A 25,793-nucleotide genomic window follows, 5' to 3' on the forward strand; every position below is an offset into this window, starting at 1 on the left:
AGGGAGGTGACCGTGTGAGAAAGAAAGAAAAACCCAAACAGCAAAACAAAACAACAGCAAGAAGTTAGTCTGAAACCTATACTCCAAATTTTAATCTGCTGCTGGGTACTGAATAGGGTAGCTTTCTCACACACTTGTTCAAAATCTTGGCTGGACCTGCTAAAATGAGCACACGCCTATTCCCTAGTATTGCTAAAACCTTTAATAAGCTAAACAGAAAGTCATAATTCTCTATTATTTTTACCTTTTTCTTCCTCCCAAACACCAAAGAATTTCTGTGAGTAAACAAAACAGGTGTTCCTGTTTGCTCTTTTCCTATATATTTTGATTGTTTTCAAGAGGCAAACAAATCAGAAGACTATGAACAAAAAATGTCATGAAGCTTGAAATTAGGCTCTTTATTTTAAGACATTTTCATATTACTGATGTCAAAAGACCCTCAAATAATCCCCCCAGGGTAGGTAGGTTTCCCTACTTCACAGATGAGGAAACCATGGTCTAGACATATTAAGTAACTGGCTTCCAGCCATCTGTGTGTTGATGATGGAGCTTGGTCAGCAATCTAGATTTCTTATGTACAAGAAAATGCTTTTTCATCTAGTGCTACCGCCAACATGGATTGTCTCTGATTTTCTGGGAGTAGTCCCAATTTTAGATACTTTGTCCCTCTTGCATCCATAAACAATATTCTAATAATTTTAATATTTCAGTATCCAAACTACAGTTCCCATGGCCTTGATCCTGGACATGACATAAAAATGCTTCGTGAGACCCTGAGTTCTGATATTTGGCTTGGAAAATATGGTTGCTTAATAACACCAACAACACCTGCCCTTAAACGGACTTTTTTCTTAATAGATCTTTATTGGAGTATAATTGCTTCACAATACTGTGTTAGTTTCTGTTGTACAACAAAGTGAATTAGCCATATGCATACATATATGCCCATATCCCTCCCCCACTCCCTATCCCACCCCTCTAGGTCATCGCAAAGCACCGAGCTGATCTCCCTGTGCTATGCTGCTGCTTTCCACTAGCTAACTAGTTTACATTCGGTAGTGTATACATGTTGATGTTACTCTCACTTCACCCCAGCTTCCCCTCCCCCACCGCGTCCTCAAGTCCATTCTCTATGTCTATGTCTTTATTCCTGCCCTGCCACTAGGTTCATCAGTACCATTTTTCTTTTTTAGATTCCATATATATGTGTTAGCATACAGTATTTGTTTTTCGCTTTCTGACTTACTTCACTCTGTATGACAGACTCTAGGTCCATCCACCTCACTACAAATAACTCAGTTTCATTTCTTTTTATGGCTAACATTCCATTGTATATATGTGCCATATCTTCTTTATCCATTCATCTGTCGACGGACATTTAGGTTGGTTCCATGCTCTGGCTATTGTAAATAGTGCTTCAGTGAACACTGTGGCACATGTCTGTTTTTGGTTTTTTTGTTTATTTATTTATTTATTTATGGCTGCATTGGGTCTTCGTTGCTGCGCGCAGGCTTTCTCTAGTTGCAGCGAGTGGGGCTACTCTTTGTTGAGGTGCGTGGGCTTCTCATTGTGGTGGCTTCTTTTGTGCTGTGGAGCACGGGCTCTAGGCAAATGGGCTTCAGTAGTTGTGGCACATGGGTTCAGTAATTGTGGCTCAGGGACTCTAGAGCGCAGGCTTGGGCTTAGTTGCTCCGTGACATGTGGGATCTTCCCGGACCAGGGCTCGAACCCATGTCCTCTGCATTGGCAGGCGGATTCTTAACCACTGCGCCACCAGGGAAGTCCCCGTGTCTCTTTTTGAATTATGGTTTTCTCAGGGTATATGCCCAGTAGTGGGATTGCTGGATCATAGGGTAGTTCTTTTTTTTAGTTTATTAAGGAACCTCCATACTGTTCTCCATAGTGGTTGTATCAATTTACATTCTGACTAACAGTGGAGGAGAGTTCCCTTTTCACCACACCCGTTCCAGCATTTATTGTTTCTAGATTTTTTGATAATGGCCATTCTGACCAGTGTGAGGTAATACCTCATTGTAGTTTTGATTTGCATTTCTCTAATAGTAAGTGATGTTGAGCATCTTTTCATGTGCCTCTTGGCCATTTGTATGTCTTCTCTGGTGAAATGTCTATTTAGGTCTTCCACCTATTTTTTTAATTGAATTGTTTGGTTTTTTTTGTATTGAGCTCCATGAGCTGGTTGTATATTTTGGAGATTAATCCTTTGTCCATTGTTTCATTTGCAAATATTTTCTCCTATTCTGAGGGTTGTCTTTTCGCCTTGTTTATGGTTTCCTTTGCTGTGCAAAAGCTTTTAAGTTTACTTAGGTCCCATTTGTTTATTTTTGTTTTTATTTCCATTTCTCTAGGAGGTGGGTCAAAAAAGATCTTGCTGTGGTTTATGTCAAAGAGTGTTTTTCCTATGTTTTCCTCTGAGTTTTATAGTGTCTGGTCTTACATTTAGGTCTTTAATCCATTTGGAGTTTGTTTGTTTGTTTTTTGAGTTTATTTTTGTGTATTGTATTAGGGAGTGTTCTAATTTCACTCTTTTACATGTAGCTATCCAGTTTTCCCAGCACCACTAATTGAAGAGACTGTCTTTTCTCTGTTGTATGTTCTTACCTCCTTTGTCAAAGATCAGGTGACCATATGTGCGTGGGTTTATCTCTGGGCTTTCTATCCTGTACCATTGATCTATATTTCTGTTTTTGTGCCAGTACCATACTGTCTTGATTACTGTAGCTTTGTAGTTTAGTTTGAAGTTGGGGAGCCTGATTCCTCCAGCTCTGTTTTTCTTTCTCAAGATTGCTTTGGCTATTTGGGGTCTTTGTGTCTCCATACGAACTGTAAAGTTTTTTGTTCTAATTTTGTGAAGAATGCCATTGGTAGTTTGATGGGGATTGCATTGAATCTGTAGATTGCTTTGGTAGTATAGTCATTTTCACAATATTGATTCTTCCAATCCAAGAACATGGTATATTTCTCCATCTGTTTATGTCACCTTTGATTTCTTTTATCAGTGTTTTATAGTTTTCTGAGTACAAGTCTTTCGCCTCCTTAGGTAGGTTTATTCCTAGGCATTTTATTCATTTTGTTGCGATGGTAAATGGGATTGTTCCTTATTTTCTCTTTCTGATTTTTCCTTGTTAGTGTATAGGAATGCGAGACATTTCTGATTTTTTTTTACATCTTTATTGGAGTATAATTACTTACAATGGTGTGTTAGTTTCTGCTTTATAACAAAGTGAATCAGTTATACATATACATATGTTCCCATATCTCTTCTCTCTTGCGTCTCCCTCCCTCCCACCCTCCCTATCCCCTGATTTTTTTTTTTTATGTTCCTGATCTTAGTAGAAATGCTTTCAGTTTTTCACCATTGAGTATGATGTTTGCTGTGGGTTTGTCATATATGGCCTTTATTATGTTGAGGTAGTTTCCCCCTATGCCCATTTTCTGGAGAGTTTTTATCATAAATGGATGTTGAATTTTGTCAAAAGCTTTTTCTGCATCTATTGAGATGATCATATGGTTTTTATTCCTTAATTTGTTAATATGGTGTACCACATTGATTGATTTGCGTATACTGAAGAATTCCTGCATCCCTGGGATAAATCCCACTTGATGATGGTGTCTGATCCTTTCGATATGTTGTTGGATTCTGTTTGCTAGTATTTTGTTCAGGATTTTTGCATCTATGTTCATCAGTGATACTGGTCTGTAATTTTTTTTGTGATATCTTTTTCTGGTTTTGGTTTCAGGGTGGTGGTGGCTTCGTAGAATGAATTTGGGAGTGTTCCTCCATCTGCAATATTTTTGGAGAGTTTGAGAAGGATCGGTGTTAGCTCTTCTCTAAATGTTTGATAGAATTTGGCTGTGAAGCCATCTGGTCCTGACTTTCGTTTGTTGGAGGATTTTTAATTACAGTTTCAATTTCATTACTTGCGATATGTCTGTTTATATTTTCTAATTCTTCCTGGTTCAGTCTTGGAAAATTGTACCTTTCTAAGAATTTGTCCATTTCTTTGTGGTTGTCAATTTTATTGGCATATAGTTGTTTGTAGTAGTCTCTTATAATCCTTTGTATTTCTGTGGTGTCAGCTGTGATTTCTCCTTTTTTCATTTCTTATTTTATTGATTTGCATCCTCTCCCTTTTTTTCTTGGTGAGTCTGGCTAAGGGTTTATCTATTTTGTTTGTCTTCTCAAAGAAACAGCTTTCAGTTTTATTGATCCTTGCTACTGTTTTCTTCATTTCTATTTCATTTACTTCTGCTCTGATCTTTATGATTTCTTTCCTTCTACTGACTTTGGGTTTTCTTTGTTCTTCTTTCTCTCGTTGATTTAGGTGTAGGGTTAGGTTGTTTATTTGAGATTTTTCTATTTCTTGAGGTGAGACTGAATTGCTATAAACTTTCCTCTTAGAACTGCTTTTGCTGCATCTCATAGGTTTTGGGTCACTGTGTTTTCATTGTCATTTGTTTCTATGTATTTTTTTATTTCTTCTTTGATTTCTTCAGTGATGTCTTGGTTATTTAGTAACACATTTTTTAGCCTCCAAGTATTTGTGGTTTTTACAGTTTTTTTCCTGCAGCTTATTTCCAATTTCATAGCATTGTGGTCAGAAAAGATACTTGATATGATTTCAATTTTCTTAAATCTTCCAAGGCTTGATTTGTGACCCAATGTGATCTATCCTGGAGAATGTTCCATGTGCACTTGAGAAGAAAGTGTACTCTTCCACTTCTGGGTGGAATGCTCTATAAATATCAATTAAATCTACCTGGTCTATTGTATCATTTAAAGCTTGTGTTTCCTTAGTTATTTTCTGTTTGGATGATATGTCCATTGGTGTAAGTGGGGTGTTAAAGTCCCATACTATTATTGTGTTACTGTCTATTTCCACTTTCCTGGTTGTTAGCATTTGCCTTATGTATTGAGGTGCTCCTATGTTGGGTGCATAAACATTTATAATTGTTATATCATCTTCTTGGATTGAACCCTTGATCATTATGCAGTGTCCTTCCTTATCTCTTGCAACAGTCTTTATTTTAAAGTCTATTTTATCTGATACGAATATTGATACTCCGGCTTTCTTTTGATTTCCATTTGCATGGAATATCTTTTTCCATCCCCTCATTTTCAGTCTGTACGTGTCCCTAGGTCTGAAGTGGGTCTCTTGTAGACAGCATATATATGGGTCTTGTTTCTGTATCCATTCAGCCAGTCTGTGTCTTTTGGATGGGGCATTTAATCCATTTACATTTAAGGTTATTATCGATATGTATGTTCCTATTACCATTTTCTCTTTTTTAAAATTTATTTATTTTATATATTTATTTTTGGCTGTGTTGGGTCTTCATTGCTGCGCACAGGCTTTCTCTAATTGTGTCAACAGGCTTCTCATTGTGGTCGCTTCTCTTGTTGCACAGCAATGGGCCCTAGGTGTGCAGCCTTCAGTAGTTGTGGTGTGTGGGCTCAGTAGCTGTGGCTCGAAGGCCCTAGAACGCAGGCTCAGTAGTTGTGGCGCATGGGCTTAGTTGCTCTGCGGCATGTGGGATCTTCCCGGACCAGGGCTTGAACCCGCGTTCCCTGCATTGGCAGGTGGATTCTTAACCACTGCACCACCAGGGAAGCCCCCTATTAACATTTTTTAAATTGTTTGGGGTTTGTTTTTGTGGGTCTTTTTCTTCTCTTGTGTTTCCCGCCTAGAGAAGTTTCTTTAGCATTTGTTGTAAAGCTGGTTTGGTGGTGCTGAATTCTCTTAGCTTTTGCTTGTCTGAAAAGCTTTTGATTTCTCCCTCGAATCTGAATGAGATACTTGTTGGGTAGAGTAATCTTGGTTGTAGGTTTTTCTCTTTCATCACTTTAAGTATATCCTGTCACTCCCTTCTGGCCTGCAGAGTTTCTGCTGAAAAATCAGCTGATAACCTAATGGGGATTCCTTTGTGGGTTATTTTTGGTTTTTCCCTTGCTGCTTTTAATATTTTTTCTTTGAATTTAATTTTTGTTAGTTTGATTAATATGTGTCTTGGTGTGTTTCTCCTAGGGTTTATCCTGTATGGGACTCTCTGTGCTTCCTGGATTTGGGTGACAATTTCCTTTCCTATGTTAGGGAAGTTTTCCACTATAATCTCTTGAAATATTTTTTCAGACCCTTTCTATTTCTCTTCTTCTTCTGGGACTCCTATAATTCGAATGTTGGTGCATTTGGTGTTATCCCAGAGGTCTCTGAGACTGTCTTCAATTCTTTTCATTCTTTTTTCTTTATTCTGCTCCTCGGCAGTTATTTCCACCATTCTGTCTTCCAGCTCACTTATTGATTCTTCTGCCTCAGTTATTCTGTTATTGATACCCTCTAGTGTATTGTTCATTGCAGTTATTGTGTTGTTCATCTCTGTTTGTTTTTTCTTTAGTTCTTCTAGATCTTTGCTTAACATTTCTTGTATTTTCTCAATCCGTGCCTCCATTCTATTTCCGACATTCTGGATCATCTTTACTATCATTACTCTGATTTCTTTTTCAGGTAGATTGCCTCTTTTCTCTTCATTTATTTGGTCTTGTAGGTTTTTACCTTGCTCCTTCATCTGTGACATATTTTTTTGCTGTCCCTTTTTTTAGTGGTGTGCGGGCCTCTCACTGTTGTGGCCTCTCCCGTTGCGGAGCACAAGCTCCAGACGCGCAGGCTCAGTGGCCACGGCCCACGGGCCCAGCCACTCCACAGCATGTGGGATCCTCCCGGACTGGGGCATGAACCCACGTCTCCTGCATTGGCAGGTGGACTCTCAACCACTGCGCCACCAGGGAAGCCCTGCTGTCTTATTTTTTATTTTCTTTTTTTTATGAGTGGGATTGTGTTCCTGTCTTACTGGTTGTTTGGACTGAGGCTTCCAACACTGGAGTTTGTAGGCTGTTGGGTAGAGCTGGGTCTTGGTGCTGAGATGAGGACCTCAGGGAGACCTCATTCTGATGAATGTTCCCTGGGGTCTGAGGCTCTGTTAGTCCAGTAGTTTGGACTCAGAGCTCCCACCGCAGGCACTTCAGCCCGACCCCTGGCTCATGAACCAAGATCCCGCAAGCCCATGCCAGGCGGCAAAAAAAAAAAAAAAGGAGAACAATAACAAAGTAAAAAATAAAATTAGACGAGGTAACTAACAGATATGTTAGAAAAAATATAAAAATAAAATATAGATGAAACAACAACTGGAAGGTAAAACAGAACCACAATAGTAAAAAAGAGGAGAAAAAAAAGTGGAAAAAGGCCTTGGCTGTGGAGGGCGGGCCTAAGCAGGGGCGAGGTTTGGGTGGTGGGCGGGACCTATGCTTAGGACCCACAGGGCTGGAAAAGGCCCTGGGAAGGAAGGAGGCGTGGTGGGGCCTAGGCTCAACAGAACAGAAGGGGCCCAGTGCCCCCTGCCTCCTGCCTCTGGTCTCAGAGGGCAGTGAACCCCCTTGGCTTCTTGGGCTCGAGTGGGCGGGGCAAACACCCTTTGCTCCTTTCCTGCTCCTCCGGTCCTGGAGGGTCCCTCCCACCTGCCTCTCCTATTCTCTCCTGGCCTCCCTCCTACGACCCCAGGACCAACCCAGCCCAGAGGGGACCTCTGAGGGCGTAGGACCCGCCCAATAGCCAGGCAGACTTCCCCGGCCCATTGGGCAGGGGAAACGCTGGGCATGCTCCCCCCTGACCCGAGACCCCGAGGGTCCCTCCAGGCATCGGAACCCCTCCCCCTTCTCAGCCACCCCTCAGGGGCGCTGGTCCTGTCCAGCCTCCACTTCTCCTCCCCCCTCAGTCTCCCCACATCCTACCGGTTCGCTTGGGGGTTCTTCCCATCTCCTTGGGCATCAGGGTCCCACACCAGCATTCGGCAGGCACCCTAGTTGTGGGGAGACGCGAACTCTGCGTCTGACTTTTTAAACTGAATTTTTAGGCTGACCTCCACAGCCAGACAGGGGACTCACTGACCAGGGAGACAGACGAATGTGTAAAGAGAACAACCACATGTGACTTTAATGAGACCATGAAGTAGACAGGGATGCTCAGGGTCTCCCTGGGTTTATTGCTGGGGAAAGCAACAGGGCCTTTTCACCAGGGACACTGGGAAAAATTTGGCTCAGTAGGAAAGAAGCTGAAAACCCTTGCTTATGGACCAGGGTTCTTGCAGAGAGGCAGCAAGCTTGGCATGCCACTGGATTTCAGAAGGAATTTCTAGCTGTCTGTTACCTTGGTAATTTGAGTTGTGGTGGTGCTGCTGGTGGTCTCAGATGTGATGGTCTGAGCTGTCAGCAAGACTCCTGGGTCCAAGTCCCCGTTGCTGTCGTCAGTCTGCAGAAGGAGACACAACTCGTCACCATGCCTCTTAGGAAACCTCATGGGCAAATGTTGTAGATGCAGCTTTGCTCTGCAGCTGCACGTTCTAAAGCAAAAACCCAATTCCCTTACAGTGATCTCTTAATTAATAAAATTAATCCCCTGGGAACAAAGCTCCTTCTAAAATAGTTGGACAAGTCCAGTTTCCCCAGCATTGGGTCAGTGACAGGAGTGGATGAGAAAAAGGAGGCAGGAGTGTAACCACAGGTTCAACAAGAGTGACAGTAACTATGCACATGTATACAGCATTTTACAGCTCATAAATGGCTTTCAAAACTTTCTTTTTTGATGCTTACACAAGCCCTGTGAATATAAATAGAAAAGGCAGAAACTTATTAGCACTCCCAGGTAAGACTCAGGCTCAGAGAAAGCGAGTGATTTGCCCAAGGACTCAAAACTACTGGTATTGTACACTGACTCAGAGGGGCATTTAGAGAATTGCGATTATTTTCATAAAGAATTCTGCAGCAAGCAATGTGCTAGGTTACCATCTTCTCCACCTCTTTATATAAGTCATTTGCATTATAAGCAGAGGCCTCCAACTTTTTTATGAGCAGGGCCACATTTCATTGAGGCAAAACTTTGAGATACTGTGGGGAGGGCAGAAGGAGGAGAAGAGAATTAGAAAAGAGAAGAGTCCCTGGCTGGATTCACTTCCAGGTAGGAATATGGACAAAACAAAGAGAGGGAACATGATTGTGTCACCTCAGTCTTTCATACACGTCACCCTCATACCAGGCATATTATTGGCTAGTTTACTAACACTTTCTTCAGCCCAGACATATTTATCTACCTTAGATTCAGACTCAGCTAACATTTATTGCACTTGTACTATATGCCAAGCACATAATGCAACTATTACCTCAATCACACCTCTCAGTATCTGAAGTAGGTACTCACTGTATATTATTATACTCACTGTATAGTTCAGAAAAGTGAGGTCCAGAGAGGTTAAATAATTTTCCAAAGGGATTTCCCTGGTGGCCCAGTGGTAAAGAATCCACCTTCTAATTCAGGGGATGCGGGTTCGATCCCTGGTCAGGGAACTAAGATCCCACATGCCACAGGGCAACTAAGCCCGTGCGCCACAACTACTGAGCTCATGCACCTCAACCAGAGAGCCCACGTGCAACAAACTACAGAGCCCATGTGCCCTGGAGCCTGCACACCACAACTAGAGAGAAGCCCATGTGCTGCAACAAAAGATCCAGTGTGCCACAACTAAGACCCAATGCAGCCAAAAACACAAAAGCACATAAATTAATTAAATAAAAAGAAACCTTAAAAAAATAATAATTTGCCAAGGTTCTATGCTAATAAGTGCTTGAACTAGGACTGAGGGCAAAGACTTCCTGTCTGAAGATTGGGGTTCAGGTCCCAGCTCAGACAGTGGCTGGCTGTGGAACCTTGGGCAAGTCATTCTGACTTTTCTGAGCTTTAGTTTTCTCATTTTTATAACAGGCTACCCTGTAAGATGTGTTCTGCCTCCACTGTAGCACTGCTGTGAAGATCAAAAGAGATGTTAGAAATAAAAGTATATTATAAGTTGTTATTAAGAATCTGTGTACCAATATATACACAAGGGACTATTACTCAACCATTAAAAAGAATGAAATAATGCCATTTGTAGCAACATGGATGGACGTAGAGATTATCAAGTGAAGCAAGTCAGACAAAGACAAATATGATATCACTTATGGTTACCAAAGGGGAAAGGGTTGGGGGGAGGGATAAATTAGGAGTTTGGGATTAAAATATACACACTATTATATATAAAATAACCAACAAGGACTTACTGTATAGCATAGGGAACTATACTCAATACCTTGTAATAACCTATCTAAAGAACAGATATATACATGTATGTATAACTGAATCACTTTGCTGTACACCGAAACACAACATTGTAAATCGACTATACGTCAATAACAATTTTTTTAATCCAAAAAAAAAAGAATTTGCGTGCCAAGAGGGCTAAACCTTTTTGAAAAGCTCCTCCTCTACTAACCCTAAGAATCTATTTTTTTCTACCTCCCTCCCACCCCCTTCCTCCTCCTTTTCTGTCTCTGAAGAAGGTGGAAGAGGGAGGAGACATTGTTATGATTTCCAACTTAACACTCTTTCCACATGGGGCCTCTTTTCTTACCAGTGTTTTCTCAAAATGGTACTGTAGCTTTCAGTTGCTTATAAAGTTAACCATCCCTTTATCCCATGACACAGCAGTTCCACTCTTAGGTGTTTACCCAAGATAAGTGAAAACATATGTCCACAGAAAAACTCACACATGAATGTTTAAAGCAGCTTTATCCATATTTGCCCCCAACTGGAATCAACTCAACCGTCCATCAACAAGTGAAAGGATAAACAAATTGCGGTATATTCATACAATGGAATACTACTCAACAATAAAAAACAGTGAACTATGGATTCATATAACATGGATGAATCTGAAAAACATGTTCAGACACAAAAGGGTATGACTGTATACTTCCATTTATTATGAAGTCCAAGAACAGGTAAAACTAAGCTATGATAAGAGAAATCAGAGCAGTGGCTGCCTAGAGGGATAGGGATGGACTGGCAAAGGCTATGAAGAAAGTTTCAGGAGTGATGAAAATGTTCTGAACCCAAATGTGTCTTGGTTACACAGGTAGATACATTCGTCAAAACCAATAAAGAATTGAACTCTTGGGCTTCCCTGGTGGCGCAGTGGTTGAGAGTCCGCCTGCCGATGCAGGGGACATGGGTTCGTGCCCCGGTCCGGGAGGATCCCACATGCCGCGGAGCAGCTGGGCCTGTGAGCCATGGCCGCTGAGCCTGCGCGTCCGGAGCCTGTGCTCCACAACGGGAGAGGCCACAACAGTGAGAGGCCCGCGTACCACAAAAAAACAAACAAACAAAAAACTGAACTCTTAACGTCTGTGCATATCACTGTATGTAAATGTTACCTCAGGTACACATACATGCACATATATGCAAACAGTAAAACCCTATTCTGGCTCCCCACCTCCTCTCGCCATGTCCCAAAATGTAGGAATTATGGATGGATTAAAAAAAGGTTCTCAGTCCGCCTGCCGATGCAGGGGACACGGGTTCATTCCCCGGTCCGGGAAGATCCCACATGCCGCGGAGTGGCTGGGCCTGTGAGCCATGGCCGCTGAGCCTGCGCTCCGCTACGGGAGAGGCCATAACAGTGAGAGGCCTGCGTACCGCAAAAAAAAAAAAAAAAAAAAAGGTTCTCAGGTTTACTTGTCTGGAAAGATAATAAAAACACAAGCAGAAATAATTATAGTAAATAAACAATAACAATAGCAAATAATTATCTGGTGCTTATTATGTGCCAGGCACTTTTTCTACAAATTATTTACAGCATACTGCACTGAGCTTTTTCATTTACCAGTTTATCACGTAGCTATTCCCAGCAGAAGCTTTTAAAAATAACTGTAAAGCATTACCTTAATGGGATGTACTATAATTTATTTAACCTGCTCCCTATTGAAGGACATTTAGATTGTTTCCATGGTAGTGACAACTTAATTTGAAATGCACATTGTGAAACTCACATTTTATGTACATTAACTCATTTATTCCTCTCAACAACCCTATGAGGTACAACTATTATTAGCCTCATTTTACAAATGAGGAAACTGAGGCACACAGTGATTCAGTAACTTGACTGCACACTAGTAAGTGATGGAGCAGGTTCAAACCCAGAAAATCTAATTCCAAAGTCAATACTTTTCCTCACTATACTCCACTGTCTAGTCAATAAGAAGTAATTTGTATCTTGGCTGACTGTCTTAGATGTATAACAATATAATATCTACCATTTTGGAATAGCCACTATGTGCCAGGCAAATATTATCTTTATCTCAGTGACCTTAAAAAGGTATTTTTCAGAAGAGAAGGCTAAGGCTCAGAGGTTAAGTGACTTGCTGAAGGTCATGAAACTAGCAAGTGTTGGAATGAAGATCCAGGTCTCTCTAACTCCAAAGCCCACATGCTTTATCTTGTACTTCATAATGCCTCTGTATTTCTCTTACATGCTAGGATATTTTAAAATGACTGCTTCCTTTCCCTTTTTTGTAGGGGCTATACTCAAACCAAACATGGGCTTCTGTGGTCAGGATGGCCCTAACAACTTTTTTAATAATTTACTTTGAACGATTAAAAACATTTTTTTTTGATATGCACATGCTACAAAATTTTAAATCTTTAAAATGGAGATCAATGAATTGTTGGTCTCCCTCCCACTCCTAACCACAGCCTGCATCCCAGGCCTCTTCATCCCAGGCCACCACTGGTGGTTTTTTGTTTTTGTTTTTCTAAGTACCCATTCAGAGTTAGTATATTCACATATAAGCCTATTCATACATAGCTGTACATACAACCCTTTTCCCTCCCATAAACAGTAGCATATTATTTATACCATATTGCACTGCATTTTTTCATTTACCGATTTATCACGTAGATTATTCCCATCAGAAGCTTTTTTTAATGGCTGCACAGAATTGCCTTAATTGGATGTACCATAATTTACAAACATGTTCCCTACTGATAGACAGTTAGGTTGTTTCCATGGTAGTGACAACTTAAAGGGTTCCCTCCCATCTGCAAGTACTTCTTTTCTAAACATCCTTGGCTCATTGTGTGCACAATCTTAAAGGAATGTCCCCAGACTTCCTTTGTAGTCCGCTTCACAGCCAAGTCCTTTTCATCCATCAGTGTCTCTCCTGACGCAGCTCTTTCTTCTTGTTTCCTCAGGCTACACCTCAGTTCTTCACAAGTAACCCCCCAGACTTCCCGTAGCCGTATTCCTGTCTCTAGGCAGCCTCTCCTTTAATAGGTGCAGCATACAGCTTTAGGAACCATCTTCCAAAACCACTGCTTTAATTAGGCCACTTTATCACCACTGCCAGAAAACTTGAAGCAATTTCTCATTATTTACCAAACTCAAATTCTACACTCTGGACCACAAGAGAGAGACACGGGAAGTATACTAATGTTAACTGAACGTCTATGAATGCACCAAGCGCTTTACTGACATCATTTCACTCCATCCTCCCTCAAATCTTGCAGTGGTATGTCGTATTATCCCCATTTTACACACAGGAAACAGAGGCTTACAGAGATGAGCGATTTGTTTAAAGTTATCCAGCTAGTACATGGTCGAGCTAGGATACAAATTCTACTTGTCTAATTGCAAAGCAAGTGCTTTTAATTGGCAAGTTACACGGCTTCCTAAAGGTGGATATCATCATCCAGTTTATGGTGATGTGAGGATTAACTGAAAGGATTCATGTGAAAACACCCAGCCAGAGCTCCATGTAGCTGTCTCCTTCCCATTATGCAGGCTTCAGCTAAAATGTCACTTTCTCAGAGGGGATTTTCATGACTATTCTAGCCCCAAAATAGCAACTTTTCATTTTATTCCACATTGTCTAACTCTTGATCCTATTTAATTTCTTTATAGCACTTATCACTGTCTGAAATTCATACATTTATGTGTTTTATTGCCTGTCTCTCCTGACTAGAATGTCAGTTCCAGAGCATAGGGCCTGTGTCCACCCTGTACACTGCTTTGGCCTAACATATAAATGCTCAACAAATACTGGTTGCAGTAATGAATTAACAGCTCAGTTTATAGAAGGAAAATTTTCTCTCAATTTTGGCATCTGTGAATAAGAAAGACAAGAAAAACAACTCAGAGGGCAGGCAGCAGAAGCAAGAAGAACAACAATCCTGCAGCCTGTGGGACAAAAGCCACATTCACAGAAAGACAGACAAGATGAAAAGGCAGAGGACTTTGTACCAGATGAAGGAACAAGATAAAACCCCAGAGAAACAACTAAATGAAGTGGAGATAGGCAATCTTGCAGAAAAAGAATTCAGAATAATGATAGTGAAGATGATCCAGGACCTTGGAAAAAGAATGGAGGCAAAGATCGAGAAGATGCAAGAAATGTTTAACAAAGATCTAGAAGAACTAAAGAACAAACAAACAGAGATGAACAATACAATAATTGAAATGAACACTACACTAGAAGGAATCAATAGCAGAATAACTAAGGCAGAAGAATGGATAAGTGACCTGGAAGACAGAATGGTGGAATTCACTGCTGCGGAACAGAATAAAGAAAAAAGAATGAAAAGAAATGAAGACAGCCTAAGAGACCTCTGGGACAACATTAAATGCAACAATATTCGCATTATAGGGGTCCCAGAAGGAGAAGAGAGAGAGAAAGGACCCGAGAAAATGTTTCAAGAGATTATAGTTGAAAACTTCCCTAACATGGGAAAGGAAATAGCTACCCAAGTCCAGGAAGTGCAGAGAGTCCCACACAGGATAAACCCAAGGAGAAACACGCCGAGACACACAGTAATCAAATTGGCAAAAATTAAAGACAAAGAAAAATTATTGAAAGCAGCAAGGGAAAAACGATAAATAACATACAAGTGAACTCCCATAATGTTAACAGCTGATTTCTCAGCAGAAACTCTACAAGCCAGAAGGGAGTGGCATGATATACTTAAAGTGATGAAAGGGAAGAACCTACAACCAAGATTACTTAGCAAGGATCTCATTCAGATTCTATGGAGAAATCAAAACCTTTACACACAAGCAAAAGCTAAGAGAATTCAGCACCACCAAACCAGCTCTACAACAAATGCTAAAGGAACTTCTCTAAGTGGGAAACAAAAGAGAAGAAAAGGATCTACAGAAAAAGCCTCCAAACAATTAAGAAAATGGTAATAGTAACATACATATCGATAATTACCTTAAACATGAATGGATTAAATGCTCCAACCAAAAGACATAGGCTTGCTGAATGGATACAAAAACAAGACCCATATATATACTGTCTACAAGAGACACACTTCAGACCTAGGGACACATACAGACTGTAAGGGGATGGAAAAAGATATTCCATGCAAACGGAAATCAAAAGAAAGCTGGAGTAGCAATACTCATATCAGATAAAATAGACTTTAAAATAAAGAATGTTACAAGAGACAAGGAAGGACACTACATAATGATCAAGGGATCAATCCAAGAAGAAGATATAACAATTATAAATATATATGCACCCAACATAGGAGCACCTCAATACATAAGGCAACCACACACAGCTATAAAAGAGGAAATCGACAGTAACACAATAATACTGGGGGACTTACCTCACTTACACCAATGGACAGATCATCCAAAATGAAAATTAATAAGGAAACACAAGCTTTATATGAAACAATAGACAAGATAGATTTACTTGATATTTATAGGACATTCCATCCAAAAACAGCAGATTACACTTTCTTCTCAAGTGCACACAGAACATTCTCCAGGACAGATCATATCCTGGGTCACAAACCAAGCCTCAGTAAATTTAAGAAAACTGAAATCATATCAAGCATCTTTTCCAACCACAATGCTATGAGATTAGAAATCAATTACAGGGAAAAAAACATAAAATCACAAACACATGGAGGCTAAAAAATACGTTACTACATAACCAAGAGATCACTGAAGAAATCCAAGAGGAAATCCAAAAATATCTAGAGACAAATGACAATGAAAACACGATGATCCAAAACCTATGGCATGCAGCAAATGCAGTTCTAAGAAGGAAGTTTATAGCTATACAAGCCTACCTCAAGAAACAAGAAAAATCTCAAATAAACAATCTAATGTTACACCTAAAGGAACTAGAGAAAGAAGAACAAACAAAACCCAAAGTTAGCAGAAGGAAAGAAATCATAAAGAACAGAGCAGAAATAAATGAAATAGAAACAACAGCAAAGATCAATAAAACTAAAAGCTGCTTCTTTGAGAAGATAAACAAAATTGATAAACCATTAGCCATATTCATCAAGAAAAAGAGGGAGAAGACTCAAAACAATAAAATTAGAAATGAAAAAGGAGAAGTTACAACAGACACCGCAGAAATACAAAGCGTCCTAAGAGACTACTACAAGCAACTCTATGCCAATAGAATGGACAACCTGGAAGAAATGGACAAATTCTTAGAAAGGTATAACTTTCCAAGACTGAACCAGGAAGAAACAGAAAATACGAACAGACCAATCACAAGTAATGAAATTGAAACTGTGATTAAAAATCTTCCAACAAACAAAAGTCCAGGACCAGATGGCTTCACAGGTGAATTCTATCAAACATTTAGAGAAGAGCTAACACCCATCCTTCTCAAACTCTTCCAAAACATTGCAGAGGAAGGAAAACTCACAAAAACTCATTCTATGAGGCCACCATCACCCTGATACCAAAACCAGACAAAGATACTACAAAAAAAGAAAATTACAGACCAATATCACTCATGAATATAGATGCAAAAATCCTCAACAAAATACTAGCAAACAGAATCCAACAACACATTAAAAGGATCATACACGATGATCAAGTGGGATTTATTCCAGGGATGCAAGGATTCTTCAATATACACAAATCAATCAATGTAATACACCATAGTAACAAACTGAAGAATAAAAACCATAAGATCATATCAATAGATGCAGTAAAACCTTTTGACAAAATTCAACACCCATTTAAACTCTCCAGAAAGTGGACATAGGGGGAACCTACTTCAACATAATAAAGGTCATATATGACAAACCCACAGCAAACAGCATTCTCAATGGTGAAAAACTGAAAGCATTTCCTTTAAGATCAGGAACAAGACAAGGATGTCCACTCTCACCACTATTATTCAACATAGTTTTGGAAGTCCTAGCCACGGCAATCAGAGAAGAAAAAGAAATAAAAGGAATACAAATTGGAAAAGAAGAAGTAAAACTGTCATTGTTTGCAGATAAAGAATCCTAAAGATGCCATCAGAAAACTACTAGAGCTAATCAACGAATTTGGTAACGTTGCAGGATACAAAATTAATGCACAGAAATCTAATTAATGCACAGAAATCTCTTGCACTCCTATACAGTAATGATGAAAAATCTGAAAGAGAAATTAAGGAAACACTCCCATTTACCACTGCAACAAAATGAATAAAATACCTAGGAATAAACCTACCTAGGGAGACAAAAGACCTGTATGCAGAAAACTATAAGACACTGATGAAAGTAATTAAAGATGATATCAACAGATGGAGAGATATACCATGTTCTTGGATTGGAAGAATTAATATTATAAAAATGACTATACTACCCAAAGCAACCTACAGAGTCAATGCAATCCCTATCAAATTACCAATGGCATTTTTTACAGAACTAGAACAAAAAATCTTAAAATTTGTATGGAGACACAAAAGACCCTGAATAATAGCCCAAGCAGTCTTGAGGGAAAAAAATGGAGCTAGAGGAATCAGACTCCCTGACTTCAGACTATACTACAAAGCTACAGTAATCAAGACAGTACGGTACTGGCACAAAAACAGAAATATAGATCAATGGAACAGGATAGAAAGCCCAGAGATAAACCCACGCATCTATGGACAACTAATCTATGACAAAGGAGGCAAGGATATACAGTGGAGAAAAGACAGGCTTTTCAATAAGTGGTGCTGGGAAAACTGGACAGCTACGTGTAAAAGAATGAAATTAGAATGCTCCCTAACACCATACACAAAAGTAAACTCAAAATGGATTCGAGACCTAAATGTAAGACCGGGCACTATAAAACTCTTAGAGGAAAACATAGTAAGAACACTCTTTGACATAAATCACAGCAAGATCTTTTTTGATTCACCTCCTAAAGTAATGGAAATAAAAACAAAAATAAATGGGAACTAATGAAACTTAAAAACTTTTGCACAGCAAAGGAAACCATAAACAAGATGAAAAGACAACCCTCAGAATGGGAGAAAATATTTGCAAATGAATCATTGGACAAAGGATTAATCTGTTAATATATAAACAGCTCATACAGCTCAAAATTAAAAAAAAAAACAACCCATCCAAAAATGGGCAGAAGACCTCAACAGACATTTCTCCAAAGACATACAGATATCCAAGAAGCACATGAAAAGCTGCTCAACATCACTAATTATTAGAGAAATGCAAATCAAAACTACAATGAGGTATCACCTCACACCAGTTAGAATGGGCATCATCAGAAAATCTACAAACAACAAATGCTGGAGAGGGTGTGGAGAGAAGGGAACCCTCTTGCACTGTTGGTGGGAATGTAAATTAATACAGCCACTATGGAGAACGGTATGGAGGTTCCTTAAAGAACTAAAAATAGAATTACCATATGACCCAGCAATCCCACTACTGGGCATATACCCAGAGAAGACCATAATTCAAAAAGGCACATGCACCCCAATGTTCATTGCAGCACTATTTACAATAGGCAGGTCATGGAAGCAACCTAAATGCCCACTGACAGACGAATGGATAAAGAAGATGTGGTACATATATACAATGGAATATTACTCAGCAATAAAAAGGAATGAAATTGGGTCATTTGTTGAGACGTGGATGCATCTAGAGACTGTCATACAGAGTGAAATAAGTCAGAAAGAGAAAAACAAATATCGTATATTAATGCATATATGTGGAACCTAGAAAATGGTACAGATGAACTGGTTTGCAGAGCAGAAACTGAGACACAGAAGTAGAGAAAAAAACGTATGGACACCAAGGGGGGAAAGCGGCACGGGGTGGGAGTGGTGGTGTGATGAACTGGGAGATTGGGATTGACATGTATAGACCGATGTGTATAAAATGGATGACTAACAAGAAAAAAAAAATATATATATATATATATATTAAAAAAAAAAGAAAACTCAACACAAGCAACCCGAGCTCATTCAAATTACTAACAATGAAGGAGAAATATTACTAAAAGTAGGAAGTAAACAAAAATTTTAAGTACTAAATTCTTACGTGATTTTAAATTTAATTGTAATAAATTGATTATAATTATTATAGCTGTTTCTTATTTACACTTTCAGGCGTGGTGCTCAAGTTGATTCCATACAGTACTGTATTTTATATAAGCTTTACAACAGAATCATTAAGTAGATACTAACATCATGTGGGTGGAGGTGGGGTGGGGGGGGCATCGGGGCTCACAGACATTCAACCACTTGTTTAAGTTAGCAAATGAAGAAGCTGGGACCTGGGGCTTCCCTGGTGGCACAGTGGTTAAGAATCCACCTGCCAATGCAGGGGACACGGGTTCGAGCCCTGCTCCGGGAAGATCCCACATGCCGCCCTGGTCCGGGAATATCCCACGTGTCGAGGAGCAACTAAGCCTGTGCGGCCACAACTACTGAGCCTGCACTCTAGAGCCCGCGAGTCACAACTACTGAGCCCACGTGCTACAACTACTGAAGCCCACACGCCTAGAGCCCGTGCTCCGCAATGAGAGAGGCCACCGCAATGAGAGGCCCGCGCACCACGGCAAGGAGGGGCCCCTGTTCACCACAACTATAGAGGGCCCGCGCACAGCAATGAAGACCCAACACAGCCAAAAATAAATTAATTAATTAAATACATTTTTAAAAAAGCTGGGACCTGAACTCAGGTTTGTTTGACCCAAAGCCCATGTTATCAACCATTACACTAGTCTGCCTTCCCTAACTGAATTGGGTGGATATAAGCAATCAGATCCAAGATAATGTTGCTTTTGAAAAAGTATTTTGGGACATCTTGAGATCAGTAATCTCTTCTGAAAAGAACTGCCCCAGAAAAGCCTAGCATTATTTGCAGGAAGTGATTAGCAACCCTGTGAAGAAAGGTTATTTATCATGTTTACTGTAGTCTTTGGTTCTGAAACATCAAAGTGTGTCCTACCTGGGCAGCCTCGTAAGTGATGGTCTTGGTCTCAGTGTGGACTATAGGGACGTCTTTGGTTGGAATTTCACTTTTCACAGCATTGGCAGTGTCTGAGATGGTGACGGTCTGAGTCTTCACCAGGGGAGGCTGTGAAGCAGTAAAGAAACAGAGTTACCGGAGTCTTCCGAAGGCTGTGGAGAACTAACCTTCTGACATTGAGCTGATCAAAGTGATTGCTCTAATCAAGCAAAGGGCTAGCTCAATCTCTGCCCAAGACTTGGACACTAATCCAAAGTAGCCCTGACAAGGTGTCAAATCATGAAAGATATTAAAGAACAGCATTACGATAATCACTTTCATATGCTTAATGGAAAGCTATGATATCAGACAGTTACGATTGGTGATACAAAACACTTCAGACTGACCTTCAGAATTTGAATATAAAACTACTTGCCAAATAGCACTCACTTTTGTTTGTCCTTGTGACTGTACCATCAAAATTAAGAAAATCAGCCACATTTCCTCCTCTATGTACAAATGGTACAGGAAATAGCAGTGGCTCGGAACACATTACCCTGGAATTCATTAACTTCTTTCAAATCAATGTCAGACATTCACTTTGGAGTTATTGAAAAGAAACAGTATTTGGAAAACTGGAGAGAAAATAATCAGTTCTACCACCACCTGGTGATTAATCTCAGAATTTCAGAAGAATGAACATGAGCGAAATACCAAAGGTTTCTTGTCCATCAGCTCACCTTCCCCAAGACTATAAATCACCCTAAAACTACCATTTGATTGTGGTAAAGTTAATTACGGCCATCCACCTTAGCATAGGAGATTAGTACCTACAATCATGGAAGCTCCCGTGAGCGGGGTCAGTGGGAGTGGTGGGCTGCGCTATGTGGCTGCAATATACAAAAAATTATTTGGGGCCTGACTCCTTATTTAAAAAGTCAGTTACCCCTTGTAATTAAGAGTATTTGAATTTTTTGGGCTGGGTCTCAGAACACTGAGGGCTCCTCATCACAGAAGTCTCAGAAATTCACCTCTTTACACAGCCCATACTTGAGCAAGGAAAAGAGGAACATACTTACACCAGCTTCATAAAGATAAACAGCTGGAGTTTACCCCCAAGAGTTTTGTTAAGTCAACAGGGGAAAGAGCATTTCTAGCCTTGGTGTTAGTGACTCTGAATAAATTTCTTTGTAGTAATCAAGGACTTCAATTATATTCTGTGATTTTGAAAAAAAGCCAAGAGGCTACTACCCTCACCACTGCCACCACCACCACCTCCTCCACAGAATAGATTCTGGCCCTCTCCCAAAGTGAGTCATTAGATCTGCACGACTGAATCAGTTACTACCTGGAAACTTCGAATGAGGGTGGGGAACTGGTTACCCACACGAGAGTCAAGAAATGATCCATTTTGCTCTCCAACAGGCTCTCCTGGTATAACATGTTCTTCACTACTCTCTGCTTTTTTTTCAGCAAGTTGCAGCTGAGAGGAAGCTGGTGATATTGAGGACTTTAAGGCACTGGCCTGTTCCTCCACTCCTACACATTCCCCACTTGGACCTCTCGACATTTCCTTAATATCAAGATAGCCAGTTGCCCCCTGCTCCTTCTCTTCCGTCTCCTTGCTGCTTATGGAGAGGGAGCCAAAGTCAAAGTTTTGTGGAGACTCCAACGGGGTAGTCATTTGGCTCTTACTAGGAATTATTGAATGCTTGGGGCCCTCCCATTCAGAGTCAGGGTTGGTAGATGGCCCCTTGGTCATGGCAGCCACCTCCTCTGTGCGAATGCCATTTATATTCTACAAATGAATGAACACATACAAAAGCAAGATTAGGAATTCGTGGGGAATACAGTGAACTCTGAGAATCAACAATGATTTCTAAGAGGCCTCAAAAATATTAATACTGGGCTTCCCTGGCGGTACAGTGGTTGAGAGTCCGCCTGCCGATGCAGGGGACGCGGTTTAATGCCCCGGTCCGGGAAGATCCCGCATGCCGCCGAGCGGCTGGGCCCGTGAGCCATGGCCGCTGAGCCTGCGCATCCGGAGCCTGTGCTCTGCAACGGGAGAGGCCACAACAGTGAGAGGCCCGCGTACGGCAAAAAAAAAAAAAAAAAAAAATTAATACTAATATAAACCAAGAATCTTAACTCCTGAGGTGGTCAAAAGGAAGAATTACTGTTCACTAAACATGTCAGCAGCTTAAGTGATTCCAACCTCATTTTGGTCATATTTCTACAACATGGTTAATCTGAGAAACGATTTCGATGTGCCTCACAAGCACTTCATATTACAAGCACTTCGTATTACTATGGTGTTCTCTGTATAACACATATTCCTAAATACCTAACTCATTACTATGCACAGGACACAATGCAATTTATGAGTCAATAAAACATATTCTTGAGGAGTCTGATCAGATTGAAAAATATTCCACATATTTCCAAGCCATATGTATCATCATGCTGGCCCATAATGGAGAAGCTAAAATCTAGACTTTGGTTGGCAGAGATATGGAAATTGAGTACATCCAGCACAGACTTAATCCAATCATCGTCAAAGAATTAACTATAATATCAAAAATAGTGAAACATTTCTTTGTAAACAGAATAAATGCAACTGAGCAGCTGAGAAGTATTTCTCCACAGATGAATGACATATCTCCAACCCCTAAGAGAAATAAATTCTGGAAACACAGAGTTCCCTCCTGGGCTAAATGCCTCACATCACAGGGAAAATAGATCTAAAATAAGAACTTTCAAGAGAATGTGGAGAGAAGATAACATCACAGTAGACCTACTCCTAAAGTTTAAAGAAAGGTGCTGTGGGTGGAAGAAAAGTAGGAATTCACACTATTAGGAAAAGAATAGGAACCATTTGAGAAATGAACAATCTAATAGAAGCCAAATGTCAGGAAAATCTGCATGTGCTCACCAGAGGGCTGTACATAAGCCACTTAGGTCTGAAATTTTGGTAAGATCAATTTACCATATTACATGCTTGCCATAAAGGAACTTAGCAGAAAAGGACTCTTTTCAAAAGGTGTTCCTGGAGCAGATGACGTACGCTTGGAGCAGCCTGCACATTTCAGTGCTCACATCACACTACACATATTATACTTCTTAAAAAATCGCTGCTGCTCCTTAAGTTGTAAAACAGCCTACATTTTGATGAATATAAACCAGTGGCCAAGAAAGGTAAGAAAAGATGCACTGCACTCAAGAACTCCAGGCCAACCTTACTTCTAGAAACAGTCAACTCAAGAGCATCTCAAAGTGGTACAAGTTGAACTCACATTAGGCAGGTCTTTCACTGACTGATCATGAATATTACTTAGCACATGAAAAGGTGGAATTGAGAGATGACAAGAGAAACTGTCTCTGTCTGCAGATGTATCAGAGATACATAAACTACTCTTGCTAAGGGTATATGAATTTCCTTGTGTTTAAAATGAGAGTGATACTTGGTTTGGCTCACAGGGTTCTGAAGATCAAATACAATAATATATATGAAAGCATGTAAATTCTGTAACTGTCAATTACCATTAGATTCACTTAATTCAATCAACATTACCTGAGCACCTATAATAGGCTAGGGCCTGGAGGGCACTAGAATGAGTTTGTTGTTATGTTATTAACACACTGTACTACTTTCTAGGGCACTTATCTCACCATTTCTTTTGAGTCAGACAAGCTGCTATGGAGCTGCCCAAAAATAGACCAGCTGGTAATAAACAAACAGGCTTTCTCAAATTGCTATATGCTAGCTCTAGCGCTGTGAATAGCATATCCCCACCCACTCACATGGAGAGGCACTTCATGGCTTCTCCAAATAATTCTGTCACAAATGAGAAGGCTGATTAATAACCAGGGGAATACCTAAGATAACCAAGTAAGAGCCAATTTTATACCAGTCTGCTCAAGTGATAAGTAGTGGTCTGTCATCAAGAAGCCATTTGTGAATTAAACGTTGCTTAGGCCAGCACCACCAGGCCCAAAGTTGCCTACTGCTGAGTAAAATTAGATAGATCAATCATGTTTTTCAAAGCAGGAACAGACAAGACCAAGGGTAAAAGCTGTAGCCACAGTAATATCAATTCAGCAAATATTTACTGATCACCTAATATGTATTAGTCACTGGAAATGAAAGGAAAACTGATAACAGTTGGGTTGGATTACCACTTAGAACACTCCCACATATGGTCAAATCAGCCGCTCCAGTTGGCTCTGTTGTCCAGGTCTCTTGGACAACACAGCCAACTACTTACTGGACACTCTCCCAGGCATATGGAACACAATATGCCCCAAACTAAACTCATCTATTCCACTTTAATATCTCCCTTATCTGTCTACTCTTCTCTATTCCCACACTTACTATCTTCATTCAGGCTCTAACAGTGCCTCACCCCACTTACTACTAATGCCCTAAACAATTTTTCTTCTTTTCTTTCTTCCTTCCTTCTTTCTCACCTCAAACCTTCCCTGAACACATCTTATATTCTGTCGTGAAAATATTTATTTCTAAAATGAAACATTGAAAATTCCATTTTTCAGGTTAAAATCCTTCAGTGGTTCTTCATTGCCTTCTGGATAAAGTTCAGGTCCTTTATTAAGACATAGAAAATACTTTAAAATATGACTCCTACCTCTCTCTCCAGCTTCACCTTGCTATAACTTCACATACATCCTTCTCTCCATTAATTCAAGACAATTTGCAGTTCCTAGAACAGAGCATGCTTTCTTTTGTCCCCGTGCCTTTCTCAATATCGTATTGCTCCTTCTGCCTGCAAGTCCATACTCAGCTCAGGTCAGTTCTTCTAGAAGTTTCCCCCAACTGCCTAAAGTATATTTAGATACCATGCCTCTTTTGTTCCCGTTGTACCCTGTCATTATTGGTTTACTCATCTGTCTTTTCCATTAGACTGATAAGAACTTGCTATGTTTCTTAGCTCTGTTAATCTCTCTTGCACAGTTTTTGGCACGTAATAGATGTTCAGTAAAAACTTGTTGAAATTATACCAAATAAATCCAGGAACCCTAAGAACTGCTTTGACTTGTGCTATTCAAAAATTAAAAAGGCTTGGGACTTCCCTGGTGGTGCAGTGGTTAAGAATCCGCCTGCCAATATAGGGGACAGGGGGGTTTGAGCCCTGGTACGGGAAGATCCCACATGCTGCAGAGCAACTAAGCCCGTGCACCACAACAACTGAGCCTGCGCTCTAGAGTCTGTGAGCCACAACTACTGAGCCCGTGTGCCACAACTACTGAAGCCTGCATGCCTAGAGCCCATGCTCCGCAACAAGAGAAGACATCGCAATGAGAAGCTCACACACTGCAATGAAGAGTTAGCTCCCGCTCGCTGCAACTAGAGAAAGCCCACATGCGTCAACGAAGACCCAAGGCAGCCAAAAATAAAAAATTAATTAAGTAATTTAATTAATTAAAAAAAAAAACCCAGAGATGCTCTTTCAAAAAAAAAAAATTGAAAAGGCTTGTTTACAAAGAACATAAGAAGCGGCCCACTTGACCAGACCAGCATTCTATCTCCTACATCAGTAAAATAAGAGGAAAACTAACATTATTGCATGTTCACTGTGTGACAGTCACTCTAACATGTTTTCTTATTTAATTTTTCACAACCTCACTATGAGGTAGTCACTA

The 25,793-nt window shown here is 40.2% G+C and overlaps 1 protein-coding gene across 27 annotated transcripts in view; it reads right to left on the reverse strand.

The window, feature by feature from the left end:
• The window catches only part of EPB41 (erythrocyte membrane protein band 4.1), a 204,173-nt gene that overhangs the window by 6,441 nt on the left and 171,939 nt on the right, over window positions 1-25,793 (reverse strand). For 22 of the 27 annotated variants that reach the window (XM_073793231.1, XM_073793222.1, XM_073793218.1 and 19 more), the window contains 2 exons: window positions 20,136-20,264; window positions 8,217-8,318 (listed from right to left, as the gene is read on the reverse strand). In XM_073793231.1, the coding sequence (XP_073649332.1) occupies window positions 8,217-8,318; window positions 20,136-20,264 (231 nt within the window). Of the gene's footprint in view, window positions 1-8,216; window positions 8,319-20,135; window positions 20,265-21,483; window positions 21,934-25,793 lie in introns of those variants that run through there. The other 5 variants (XM_073793162.1, XM_073793158.1, XM_073793215.1 and 2 more) reach the window with 2 other exon arrangements.

This window comes from Tursiops truncatus, chromosome 1 (assembly GCF_011762595.2).
Source record: "Tursiops truncatus isolate mTurTru1 chromosome 1, mTurTru1.mat.Y, whole genome shotgun sequence".
NCBI lineage: Eukaryota > Metazoa > Chordata > Mammalia > Artiodactyla > Delphinidae > Tursiops > Tursiops truncatus.